Source organism: Pseudophryne corroboree, chromosome 8 (assembly GCF_028390025.1).
Source record: "Pseudophryne corroboree isolate aPseCor3 chromosome 8, aPseCor3.hap2, whole genome shotgun sequence".
NCBI classification, from domain to species: Eukaryota; Metazoa; Chordata; class Amphibia; order Anura; family Myobatrachidae; genus Pseudophryne; species Pseudophryne corroboree.
In genome coordinates this window covers 454,254,428-454,267,623 of record NC_086451.1, presented here as the reverse complement: position 1 = coordinate 454,267,623, position 13,196 = coordinate 454,254,428, and the positions used below count along the sequence as shown (strand labels likewise).

Genomic DNA, 13,196 nt, shown 5'->3' with positions numbered 1-13,196 from the left:
CATTCCGAGTTGTTCGCTCGCAAGCTGCTTTTAGAAGCTTTGCACACGCTAAGCCGCCGCCTACTGGGAGTGAATCTTAGCTTATCAAAATTGCGAACGAAAGATTCGCAATATTGCGAAAAGACTTCTCTGTGCAGTTTCTGAGTAGCTCGAGACTTACTCTGCCAGTGCGATCAGTTCAGTGCTTGTCGTTCCTGGTTTGATGTCACAAACACACCCAGCGTTCGCCCAGACACTCCTCCGTTTCTCCAGCCACTCCCGCGTTTTTCCCAGAAACGGTAGCGTTTTTTCACACACTCCCATAAAACGGCCAGTTTCCGCCCAGAAACACCCACTTCCTGTCAATCACATTACGATCACCAGAACGAAGAAAAAACCTCGTAATGCCGTGACTAAAATTCCTAACTGCATAGCAAATTTACTTGGCGCAGTCGCACTGCGGACATTGCGCATGCGCATTAGCGACTAATCGCTCCGTTGCGAGAAAAAAATAACGAGCGAACAACTCGGAATGACCCCCTTCATTCAGAACCGTCCTGTTCAAGTACAGTCGGACAACGCCACCACAGTGGCTTACATAAATCATCAAGGCGGCACTCGAAGCCGTTTGGCAATGAAGGAAGTCTCACGGATTCTACATTGGGCGGAACGCCATCTACCGGACATATCGGCAATATTCATTCCGGGAGTCCTGAATTGGGAAGCGGACTTTCTCAGTCGTCAGGACGTGCATGCCGGCGAGTGGGGCCTCCATCCAGAAGTGTTTCAACTCCTAGTGGAAAAGTGGGGTCTTCCAGATGTAGATCTGATGGCGTCTCGACACAATCACAAGGTTCCGGTCTTCGGAGCAGGGACAAGGGATCCTCAAGCAGCATTCGTGGATGCGCTGACGGTGCCGTGGAGGTTTGGGCTGCCGTACGTGTTCCCTCCGGTGTCACTCCTGCCCAGGGTAATTCGGAAGTTCAAGCAAGAAAAAGGAAATCTGCTTCTCATAGCTCCAGCGTGGCCCAGACGGCACTGGTTCTCAGACCTGCAGGGCCTATCGTCAGAGCGTCCAATTCTACTTCCACAACGCCCAGACCTCCTCGTTCAGGGCCCCTGTGTCTACCAGGACCTAGCCCAGCTGTCTTTGACGGCGTGGCTCTTGAAGCGTCCGTCTTGAGGGCTAAGGGTTTTTCTGAAGAGGTCATTAAAACTATGTTGCGGGCCCGGAAACTGGCTTCGGCCTGGATTTACCATAGGGTCTGGCATTCCTACTTTGTTTGGTGCGCATCTAACAATTATGACGCTTCCAAGTTTAGTACAGCCAAACTTTTGGCTTTTCTGCAACAGGGCCTGGATTTAGGCCTGCGTCTGGCCTCCCTCAAGGTTCATATTTCTGCCTTGTCGGTGTGGTTTCAGAGAAAAATTGCGACTTTACATGATGTTCATACTTTCACTCAGGGTGTGTTGCGTATCCAACCTCCCTATGTCCCGTCTGTGGCTCCTTGGGACTTGTTGGTGGTTTTGGAGGCGTTGCAGGAGCCTCCGTTTGAACCCCTTGGTTCAGCTGATCTTAAATGGCTTTCCCTTAAGGTGGTGTTCTTGCTGGCTATTGCCTCTGCTAGAAGAGTGTCGGATTTGGGGGCCCTTTCCTGTAGTTCCCCATATCTGATTTTTCACCGTGACCGGGCGGTACTTCGGACTCGTCCCGGTTATTTACCGAAGGTGGTGTCCTCGTTCCACCTTAATCAGGAGATTGTGGTTCCGTCCTTTGTCTCTCCTGATTTGTCTCCCAAAGAGCGGTCTTTGGATGTGGTACGAGCTCTTTGTATCTATGTGAAGAGAACTGCTTCTATTCGAAAATCTGATTCTCTCTTTGTTTTGTTTGGATTTCACAAACGTGGCTGGCCTGCTCACAAGCAGACCCTGGCCAGGTGTATTAGAATGGTGATTGCACATGCTTATGTGAAGGCTGGTCTGTCAGCTCCTGCTCACATTACGGCCCATTCTACTCGGTCTGTTGGACCTTCTTGGGCGGCCCAACGGGGTGCGACCTTTGACCAATTGTGCAAGGCGGCTACGTGGTCCTCCAGGAACACGTTCATAAGGTTCTATGCCTTCAATACTGCCGCTTCCCAGGATGCTTCCTTTGGACACCGGGTTCTTGTGCCCGCTACAGTGCGTCCCCTCCCATAAGGAACTTCTTTAGGACATCCCCATTGTCCATTCCTTGTGGAGCCCAGTGTACCCAGCGGCAGAAAACGAGTTTTATGGTAAGAACTTACCATTGTTAAAACTCTTTCTGCGAGGTACACTGGGCTCCACAAGGCGCCCACCCTGATGCACTTAGCTTCTTTTGGTTGATATGGCATTAGCCGCTGACACTCCTCCTGTCGTGAGAGTGTGGTGTATGTGGCTATTAACCGTTGTCGTCTCTTTTCCTGCTACTGCATTGGGCTGGTTACCTAAAAACTGAGCTCCTGTGCAGGGAGGCGGGGTTATAGAGGAGGCGGCGCTGTGCATTCTGGGAACAGTCAAAGCTTTGAGCCTGTTGGTGCCTCGGATCAAGATCCCACTCTACACCCCATTGTCCATCCTTGTGGAGCCCAGTGTACCTCGCAGAAAGAGTTTTAACAACGGTAAGTTCTTACCATAAAACTCGTTTTTGCATGTATGCCAAATACTGGCTGCTTTTGCATGTAGCCCACAAATCCTGAAAGCTTTATTCTTACCATACTTACTCTCCCAGCAGGTGTGGGAGATTCCCAAATTTTTGGGTAGTGCCCCCAGCCCCCTGGGTGAAGTGGGCATCATGAGGAGATAATTCAAGGAATTGCAGGTGTGTATCGAGAGGACACAAAATCATGATGTTTTAGCCCTACCCCTTCCCCACGCACCTGAGTGCATAATTTTGCAGAGAAGGGACGGACCTAATGATGGGATGAGCCTGTCTCCGCCCCCAAAGTAGGCAAATAGGATTTTTACACTGCAATATAGATTTGAATCCCTCCTATAGCGAACTGTTTTTGCCAAAGTGCACAGTTACTGGCTCTTTTTTGCTTTACTCCCAACTCAGAATCAGACCCATAATTGGTATTTTGAGTGACAGGTGCAGCTTTTCCATTAACTAGAACGTACAGTTATGTAAGATACACAATATAGGCAAAATCAATAAACATAAGCATGTATAGTTCTTTCCTAGGGAACTGTTACATGTTATCATTAGTTCCTAAGAAACTGATAGATAAAAGCTTAAGTATTTATTTCCGGAATATGGAAAAAGTTTACCATGATTTTTAGAATTATTTATTTCCATGTTTGGCTCCTTCAGCTCCAAACTGCAAATAATAAGTGCAAATATTAAAAAGATGATTCCCTTTCATAGAGGAACAAATAATTCCCATAGCCAGCTACATAAATAACTGGAATCTCAGTTACAGAATCTTGTTGCACAATTACAAGGACATATAACAGGATGCAGTCATTCAGTTGACACCACAATTCTGACAGTTATGATGTCAACAGGCAATATGTCAACATCCTTAAAATGTCCACATGTCTGCATTGTCAACATCTGAAATGTGAATTGTGGGATTCTCAAAATGTTAACACTAGGGATATGCAGGGAGGGTTCAGTCTAGGAATCAGGGATAGGGGACAATAATTACTGGAATCATCATTCCGTCAGGTTTATGAAGTGAGCAGGTAAGTCACCACTAAACCACCAGGGACTGTCTGTCGACATTCTATCATGTCCACATTTCAGCAATGTACACATGATCAATGTCAACTGTAGGCTTTGTAAAATGTGTATTTAACTTGTATGTGAATAGATATATTAGAATCCCTCTGACATAGCTATACTGATTGTTTAGGGTCCATTTACATGGTTGGTGTCTATAAGCACTGTAAGCTCCTCCCCATCTTAAAGACACACCACTTTTATACAGGATATTCTCTAGTGTCCCTGGTTTCATCATGGAGTAGAATACAGCTGCATTTTCATGCAGTTTATCACACTCTTGTATTACCTATCTCAGCAGTGCCACCAGCAGAGAGTTTGGGTCCAAGGTCAGCAAATTCCTGGGACCATGCTACCTACCATTTCACCCTCCAGCACTGACAACATTACAGTGCTTTGGTTTGGTTATGGCTGTTGTCATTCAGCAAATCATTCAGTGGGACAAACCCAGGTAAGTAACATATGTGGAGGATAGAAAATGTGTGTCTTGCTTGCTTAATTAACTTCAGTGCATTTCTCCTTTGCATCCTGGTGCAGCTGAAAGCATGTGATTGATTAATCAGAGCATCTATGGAGAACGCCCTTAAGATGGCAGGGTGGGAGTGTCACCTGCCTGTCTGAGAGGAGAGGTATAAAAGCCTTTCTGGGACATTTGTCTGGGGGACCGATGCCAGAAGAGCTGGCAAGTAACTAGTGAGAAAGTCACTGTTAGTTAGTAATGCACAAGTTCATTGTCGCAGTATAAATTAATGTGTTCGTTCAAATCATATTTATTTAGAGTAATAATAATAATTATTATTATAATAATAACAACCCAATACAGTTTCTAAGTTAGATAGACACTATTATTATTATTATTATTATTATTACTACTACTGCGTTAGAGAAAATGGGTGGTCTTCAGTATGCCGGCTGTCGGGATCCCGGCGCACAGTATAGCGCGCCACCGTGCCCGCAGCGTGGCGAGCACAGCGAGCCCGCAAGGGGCTCATTTGCGCTTGCCACACTGTCGGTATGCCGGCGGTCAAGCTCCCGGCGCCGGTATGCTGGTCGCCGGGAGCCCGACCACCAGCATACCATACTACACCCAGAGAAAATGGCCACTACATTGGTTGCATAAGGAGAGAAATCCGCAGCAGAAAGAAAGAAGTAATAATGCCACTGTATAGGTCATTGGTATGGCCTCATCTAGAATACTGCGTTCAATTCTGGCAATTTGAGCAAAAATTAATTCACAGAAAGGGTAGTGGACAAATGGAATTGCCTCCCATCAGAGGTGGTAGAGGCTAAGACAATAGATCAAATTAAACTTGCATGGGAAAGACATAAGGATATCCTTACAAAGAAAAAAGGATGAAATAAGATTTGAGGTAAAATATAGTAATAAAAAGGGGTGGACTAGATGGGCCAAGTGGTTCTTATCTGCTGTCAAATTATGTGTTTAAAATTCTCTGTTTCTATCTGCTATTTCCACCACTGTTTCATCTTGTGTCATTCATCTTGTGGACTCCTGGAGATGCAGCTGTTCTGTAACCTACAGGGATGAAGCTGTCAGTTTTTTTGTTGTTGTTTTTTTATGGAACTACTGATTCTTTTTCACCTCTGTCAGTACATCTGAATTAAGATCATGTTGCTCCTTCAAAGACTCCACGTGTCCATAGCCAAAGATTTCCATAGCATTCCTACATTTATTTTGTATCTTCAGCACAGTGTTGTGATTGAGGCCAATCCTCCACTTTTGAATTATTTTCATGGAGTCCAGGGCAAAGTTCATGAATGCTCCTTGCTTTTGCCTGCTTTGGTGGGTGATATTGTATAACCATCCCTGAAAACCTTCTGTAAGTCTGAGACTGGCAAAGTTGAAGATCTGCTCAATGATAGGTAAGGGCTCTTTTGCCAAATCCTCATATCTTATCATCATATACTGCCCTCGCAACGATTTACCAGCTTTACTTCTAAATTCATCAATTGCAACTTGTGCATTGCAGATACTGTCCATGACATGCGTGATGTTAGGCATCTGTTTTTTATTTTTCCATTTTTTGTTTTCCCTGACTATTTGGAGATCCTCTTGGTTCAGGAAGCCAAAGTTCATTCGTGAAAAAGCCACTGCTCGAGGGTCTCTTACCAGATGTATAATTCTGAGATCTAGTTTGGAATCCTGGAGAAGTGGAAGAAGAACACCGAGATCCAGTACCCGCACAGTTTTCAATACCACGTGGCTGTGGACTTCACAAGCATGTGCCATATTATCCAGAGGAAAATAACCACACTGTTGGAAGCAGGTGGGTCGGTCATATTCTTCATCCCGGTCTATGGCACTACAAGCTGGCGGGGAGCATAATGCTCTGCTCTCCCACCAAAAGGGTAGATCAGATATATATCGCCCCCTCCGTGGAAGGTAGTGGTGTAGTGGGGACATGTCACAGGTGAATAAGGAGCGGAGGAGATCTCTAATTGGATAGTGGAGGAAACTGGGTTTTTCATTGGGGAGCTTAACCCAGACCATCCTTGCTGGCTCATAGATGTAAAAGACATTAGGATTATGGTTGAAGATCTGTCCCAAGAATGAGGAGCCAGACCTCCAAGAAGAAAGGATAATGATATGGATACGTTTCTCCTTGGGTGAATCCCATTGATGGTTAAAAGTCCAGATGGAGAAGAAGATAAGAAGTGAGACAACTATAAGGCAATGGTATCTGACTCGAAGGGCCATCTTCGGACCAGCCTGCAATGAGAAAGAAGAGAAAAATATCTCAATGTTGAAAAGATGACTGAACATGAATCTAATATCTAAACAGACAATGGATAATCTTTCAGACATATTTATGAAATAAACGTGGGAATTAATGAAAATCACCTCACCTTCCAGATGTACTCACTGTCATGGTTACCAACCTTCAGTAAATTTACAACCCTTAAGAATTTTTTCGTTTCTTTTCATGTTTACTGTTTTACATTTTGGAATGTCCTCGTTTTACTTTTCTGTATGTGAAATGTGCCTTTGTGTCTTTCTCCTTCCTTCTATACTGTTCTACATCTTTGATTGTGGATTATGTTGTGATGTTATTGGGTAATTATCAGGATTGTCTGTGTATGCATCATGAGGTGGTATATGATGAGTAAGTATGGGATATAACAGAAGTGTTAGAGATTGTAGATGTGTGGTAGGCTGGACCTATCTGGGAGTGACATCACTGACACTGATGGGAGGGGTCAGAGTTTACACCAACGATCACTAAATTCCACAGTGATGACATCATTTTTTTTTATCACTCTTAGAATTTTTGTATCTATATTTCTTCTAATTCAATATACAGGTTGAGTATCCCATATCCATATATTCCGAAATACGGAATATTCCGAAATACAGACTTTTTTGAGTGAGAGTGAGATAGTGAAACCTTTGTTTTTTGATGTCTCAATGTACACAAACTTTGTTTAATACACAAAGTTATTAAAAACATTGTATTAAATGACCTTCAGGCTGTGTGTATAAGGTGTATATGAAACATAAATGAATTGTGTGAATGTAGACACACTTTGTTTAATGCACAAAGTTATAAAAAATATTGGCTAAAATGACCTTCAGGCTGTGTGTATAAGGTGTATATGTAACATAAATGCATTCTGTGCTTAGATTTAGGTCCCATCGCCATGATATCTCACTATGGTATGCAATTATTCCAAAATACGGAAAAATCCCATATCCAAAGTACCTCTGGTCCCAAGCATTTTGGATAAGGGAGACTCAACCTGTATATGGATAAAAACAAGCCATAGAAAATAATTTTGAACAGAATGTGTGTAAAGTTGCAAAATAAATATGTATTCCCGCTGTAAGAGGATTCTCATAAAATATCATCATAAGTTAATAGTAAATGATACAGGGGGATCCATTCATGATACCGGCGTTCGGCATCTCATCTGTCAGAATGCCGACACTACTCAGTATTGGTAAGCCGCAGGGGGGAAGGTGGTAGTGTTAGGCTGCGGAGAGGAGGGTGGGGGGGGGTTAGGGTTAGGCTGCGGTTAGAGGGTGGGGTTAGATTTAGGTGCCACTGGGGAGGTTTAGGGTTAGTGATAAGGGCGGGTTATGTGGGGTAGGGATTCTCTGTGTGTCAGTCATAGGATCGCCGGCATCCCGTCGGCAGGGATATCATATGAATCCCGATACAGGAAGAACACAACAGTGCATAGAAAAATAAGATAAGTGTATATGCACTATTGTATTGACTGTATGGAGCATGAATGACCTGGATACTATGTAATGGTTTGCTACTGTATGGAGAGGCTCTACACCTGAAATCATTCAGGGTTATCCAATTAGCCGTGGTAATTTACTGCTGCTAATTGTCCCGCCGGGGGCTATCTAGGTAGCCCTGATAAGCCGGCACGAGACGCGGCTTACCGGGGATTGGGTTTCACCTGCCTAAGACAAATCCCCAGAAACAGCCCTGTTTTCACTGTTTCTACCAAAAACACACAAGTTTCACTGATTCCAAATTGGATAGCCTGTAAAGAAATATCGGTGGAACATCGGATGTTGTTTCACATCTAATTGGATACCCCCCATTGTCTCTGTCAGCATAAAAAGAGTAGTTCTAAATTATACCACAATGCCTAAATGCAGAATAATCTAGAATCAGATAAGAAAAAGGATATTCTCCGTAGTACAATTAAAACAATTTGATACAATGAACATACTATAAAATTGGAGATCTTTGTACTAGATAGAAATTAGAAACACAGTATTTACTGTACTGTAAAATCAGGTTATTGCCAATTGTCAAGGACTGCAGAAATGTCTGTAGGTGTATCTATCACCCTATTGTACATCAGTCAGAAGAACAGCTGACAACAATCCTACGCGTTTCATTGTATCGGATTTCACCAGGGAAATTTTTTGGCATCATAAATGCGGAAAGCTATGTGATGATACCTGTGTTATAAACTTACTCTGCTAGAATGTCCCCTCTGCGGAGATCCAGGAGAAAGTCAAGGAAGAGGTAATAGAATGTCCCCTCTGCGGAGATCCAGGAGAAAGTAAAGGAAGAGGTAAGTATGGTGGGATTTATATAATTCTGACTGTGATAACATTCCAAGCAATGATATGTTAATGATAGGTTAACACAATATGAAGTTATTTAGGGCATGGTGTATCATGCATCACATATTGCATACAATACATCCCGCCACGTATTGCGTCCTATTACGTATGCGCTGCTTTCTGTTTGTGCAAGCCGTAGGGAGGTGGGTAAGAGGGATCCAAAGGAAATTCTCAGTAATGAAGCCCATAGGTGTTTCCTATTGGCTACAAGCTCTGTGAAGTTTCACTTACCAGGGCTTGATACATATGGGGATTGCGGCAAACGTTTTCTGAGTTTTTACCACATTTCACCCTTAAATTAAGAGGAACGTTGACCCACATCAGTGACAAACAGACCACCTTAAAAAAAAAATATTTGAAGATATTTTAATCACTATGTTGGGGACAGTGGCTATAATGACATACCAGAACAAAAATGACACCATATTATAATGCCTGTGATAAGAGGTAGCACATAGCAGGGCAACCAAAGAAAGAAAATCTAGAGCACACTGATAAAAAAAATACATATTAACATGAAACTTGTAATCAGATAAGTAGACTTCCAAAGTCAAGCAGGTATGAAAAAATATGATTATGGCTCATATGTTTGCTATTTAACACGATCGTCATGAGAAACAGCGGAAGTGAGATTTCCAAGGAAGGAAACAACGTTGATCATGAACTCAATATGACTCACCTTAATTTATACATAGTCAAACAAACAGAGGACACTCACCAGACGATCCAAAATGGGGGTCATTACCCAGAGCTTTGTTGGTAAAGAACGGGGAAACGATCGCTTCCACTATTACATGAGAAATGATAACCAGCACCAACATCACCTGTCAATGGCATATCCAGAAGGAAACTACTAAAGGGGGAGATTTATCAGAGCTTGGAGAGAGATAAAGTGGAGAGAGAAGTATCAACCAATCGGCTCCTAGCTGATATTTTTCAAAAATTGGCTGTAAACTGTTTGGTTGATATTTATCTCTCTCCAAGCTTTGATGAATCACCCTTTTAATGCTCAATCCAGGAAACATGCATGTTTTATCAGGGCTGAAAGTGTCTTTATCGTTGATAGTAAGAAGATGCGTCTGAATCTAACACACCTTTTTTTAATTAAAAAATAGCCTGTATATGCCGTTTTATACTTATATTTTCTCTACTGCACAATAAAACCAGCTTTGGCTAGATTGCACGAAAACCCTGGACTGGTGTACTGTTTCCTGGCTGCTGTGTGTTTGGAAGTGCCCATCTACCCCAGGAGAGGGCACTCCTACCTTGATCTCCTCACAGTATATTAGTTAAATAAGTATGTAGTATGAAAATATAGATTCAATTAGCTGTGAGTTGCCTGAAAATTGATTAACATGGCTTAAAAAACCTGCAGCTGTGACTTTTTCCTGTTTTAGTTAGAAAACCGATGATAAGTTAACACGGATCGTGATGGGAATTTACAGGGATTTTAGTTTGCTGCCCCTGAGTAGATGGAGTGTAGGGAAAACTCTTTAGGCAAAAATGTTGGGACCTCTGCTACACCCCCCAATGATTAATCATACAGTAAACTAGGAGGCATTTCATTTTCTAAATTTGGGCAATAATGACCTGTAATTTTTCAGTTAATTTCCTGTAAAAAGCTCAAAGAAAGGTGTAATTATGTGGGACATTTATTTTGGGGTGTTGTATAGATGGGTACAGGGTTTTGTAACTTGCATATGGGTCTTACCGTAGACTTGTTTTTTCCAATATTTTTTAAACTTGATTTATAAAATTAAAATAAAATCGCACTACAGACATTTTTCTGTCCCTAAATATTCTAGACGTTTTAGTTTGGTGGAAAACACCTGCTTACTATAATTTTCCCACTTTTAATAAAAAAAGGAAAAGATCATCCATTTGACACCTTTTTAGAACCTGAAATGGTTTGCTTATGACCACTTATCGCCTTCTATACTGTTATACAGTGTTATTTGGCAGGTAGTGATGTATTGTGGGGGGCAGTGTAGTGATGTAGTGTGGGGGCAGTGTAGTGATGTAGTGTGGGGGGCGATGTAGTGTGGGGGCAGTGTAGTGATGTAGTGTGGGGGGCAGTGTAGTGATGTAGGGTGGGGGGCAGTGTAGTGATGTAGTGTGGAGGCAGTGTAGTGATGTAGTATGGAGGCAGTATAGTGATGTAGGGTGGGGGGCAGTGTAGTGATGTAGTGTGGGGGCAGTGTAGCATTGTAGAATAGGTAGATAGTGATGTAGTGTGGGGGGCAGTGTTGTGATGTAGTGTGGGGGCAGTGTAGTGATGTAGAATAGGTAGCTAGTGATGTAGGGAGGGGGCAGTGTAGTGATGTAGTGTCGGGGGTAGTATAGTGATGTAGTGAGGGGGCAGTGTAGTGATGTAGAATAGGTAGGTAGTGATGTAGTGTGGGGGGCAGTGTAGTGATGTAGTGTGGGGGAGCAGTGTAGTGATGTAGAATAGGTAGATAGTGATGTAGTGTGGGGGCAGTGTAGTGATGTAGTGTTGGGGGCAGTATAGTGATGTAGTGAGGGGGCAGTGTAGTGATGTAGCATAGGTAGGTAGTGATGTAGTGTGGGGGGCAGTGTGTAATGTAGAATAGGTAGGTAGTGATGTAGTGTGGGGGGCAGTGTATTAATGTAGAATAGGTAGGTAGTGATGTAGTGTGGGGGCAGGATAGTGATGTAGAATAGGTAGGTAGTGATGTAGTGTGGGGGGCAGTGTAGTGATGTAGTGTGGGTAGGTAGTGGTATAGGGTGGGGGGGGCAGTGTAGTGATGTAGTGTGGCGGGCAGTGTAGCGTTGTAGAATAGGTAGTGATGTAGTGTGGGGGGCATTGTAGTGATGTAGTGTGGGGGGCAGTGTAGTGATGTAGAATAGGTAGATAGTGATGTAGTGTGGGGGCAGTGTAGTGATGTAGAATAGGTAGGTAGTGATGTAGTGAGGGGGCAGTGTAGTGTTGTGGTGTCAGGGGTAGTATAGTGATGTAGTGAGGGGGCAGTGTAGTGATGTAGAATAGGTAGATAGTGATGTAGTGTGGGGGGCAGTGTAGTGATGTAGTGTGGGGTGCAGTGTAGTGATGTAGAATAGGTAGATAGTGATGTAGAATAGGTAGATAGTGATGTAGTGTGGGGGGCAGTGTAGTGATGTAGTGTGGGGGGCAGTGTAGTGATGTAGAATAGGTAGATAGTGATGTAGTGTGGGGGCAGTGTAGTGATGTAGAACAGGTAGGTAGTGATGTAGTGAGGGGGGCAGTGTAGTGATGTAGTGTGGGGGGGCAGTGTAGTGATGTAGAATAGGTAGATAGTGATGTAGTGTGGGGGCAGTGTAGTGATGTAGAACAGGTAGGTAGTGATGTAGTGAGGGGGGCAGTGTAGTGATGTAGTGTTGGGGGTAGTATAGTGATGTAGTGAGGGGCAGTGTAGTGATGTAGAATAGGTAGATAGTGATGTAGTGTGGGGGGCAGTATAGTAATGTAGAATAGGTAGGTAGTGATGTAGTGTGGGTGCAGGATAGTGATGTAGTGTGGGTAGGTAGTGATGTAGTGTGGGTGCAGGATAGTGATGTAGTGTGGGGGGTAGTGTAGTGTGGGTAGGTAGTGATGTAGTGTGGGGGGCAGTATAGTGATGTAGTGAGGGAGCAGTGTAGTGATGTAGAATAGGTAGGTAGTGATGTAGTGAGGGGGCAGTGTAGTGATGTAGAATAGGTAGGTAGTAATGTAGTGAGGGGGGCAATGTAGTGATGTAGTGTTGGGGGTAGTATAGTGATGTAGTGAGGGGGCAGTGTAGTAATGTAGAATAGGTAGGTAGTGATATAGTGTGGGGGGCAGTGTAGTAATGTAGAATAGGTAGGTAGTGATGTAGTGTGGGTGCAGGATAGTGATGTAGTGTGGGTAGGTAGTGATGTAGTGTGGGTGCAGGATAGTGATGTAGTGTGAGGGTAGTGTAGTGATGTAGTGTGGGTAGGTAGTGATGTAGTGTGGGGGGCAGTATAGTGATGTAGTGAGGGGGCAGTGTAGTGATGTAGAATAGGTAGGTAGTGATGTAGTGTGGGTGCAGGATAGTGATGTAGTGTGGGGGGCAGTGTAGTGATGTAGTGTGGGGTAGGTAGTGATGTAGTGAGGGGGCAGTGTAGTGATGTAGTGCGGGTAGGTAGTAATGTAGTGTGGGGGGCAGTATAGTGATGTAGTGTGGGGGGCAGTGCAGTACTGCGAATATAAAGGGGTGCTGGCTAGGGGCGTTTCAACAGAGGAGGGGGCCCGTATGCACCTCCAGGTGGGCTCCCTCCTCTGTACGGCACTGTAGACTCCGGCACTGTGCCGAAGTCTACTGTGCATGCACAGGTCTCCGGAAACATGGCGACCTCCATGTTTCC

General features: G+C 43.8%; 1 protein-coding gene and 1 long non-coding RNA gene across 2 annotated transcripts in view; one reads left to right on the top strand and one right to left on the bottom strand.

The window, feature by feature from the left end:
- Positions 1 to 13,196, top strand: part of LOC134947964 (uncharacterized) — a 120,302-nt gene that overhangs the window by 56,479 nt on the left and 50,627 nt on the right. The window lies entirely within an intron of this gene.
- LOC134947963 (carbohydrate sulfotransferase 4-like) lies at positions 4,818 to 6,440 on the bottom strand. The gene has a single exon (XM_063935754.1). The coding sequence runs from the start codon at positions 6,438 to 6,440 to the stop codon at positions 5,307 to 5,309; it is 1,134 nt and encodes a 377-aa protein (XP_063791824.1). The 3' UTR covers positions 4,818 to 5,306.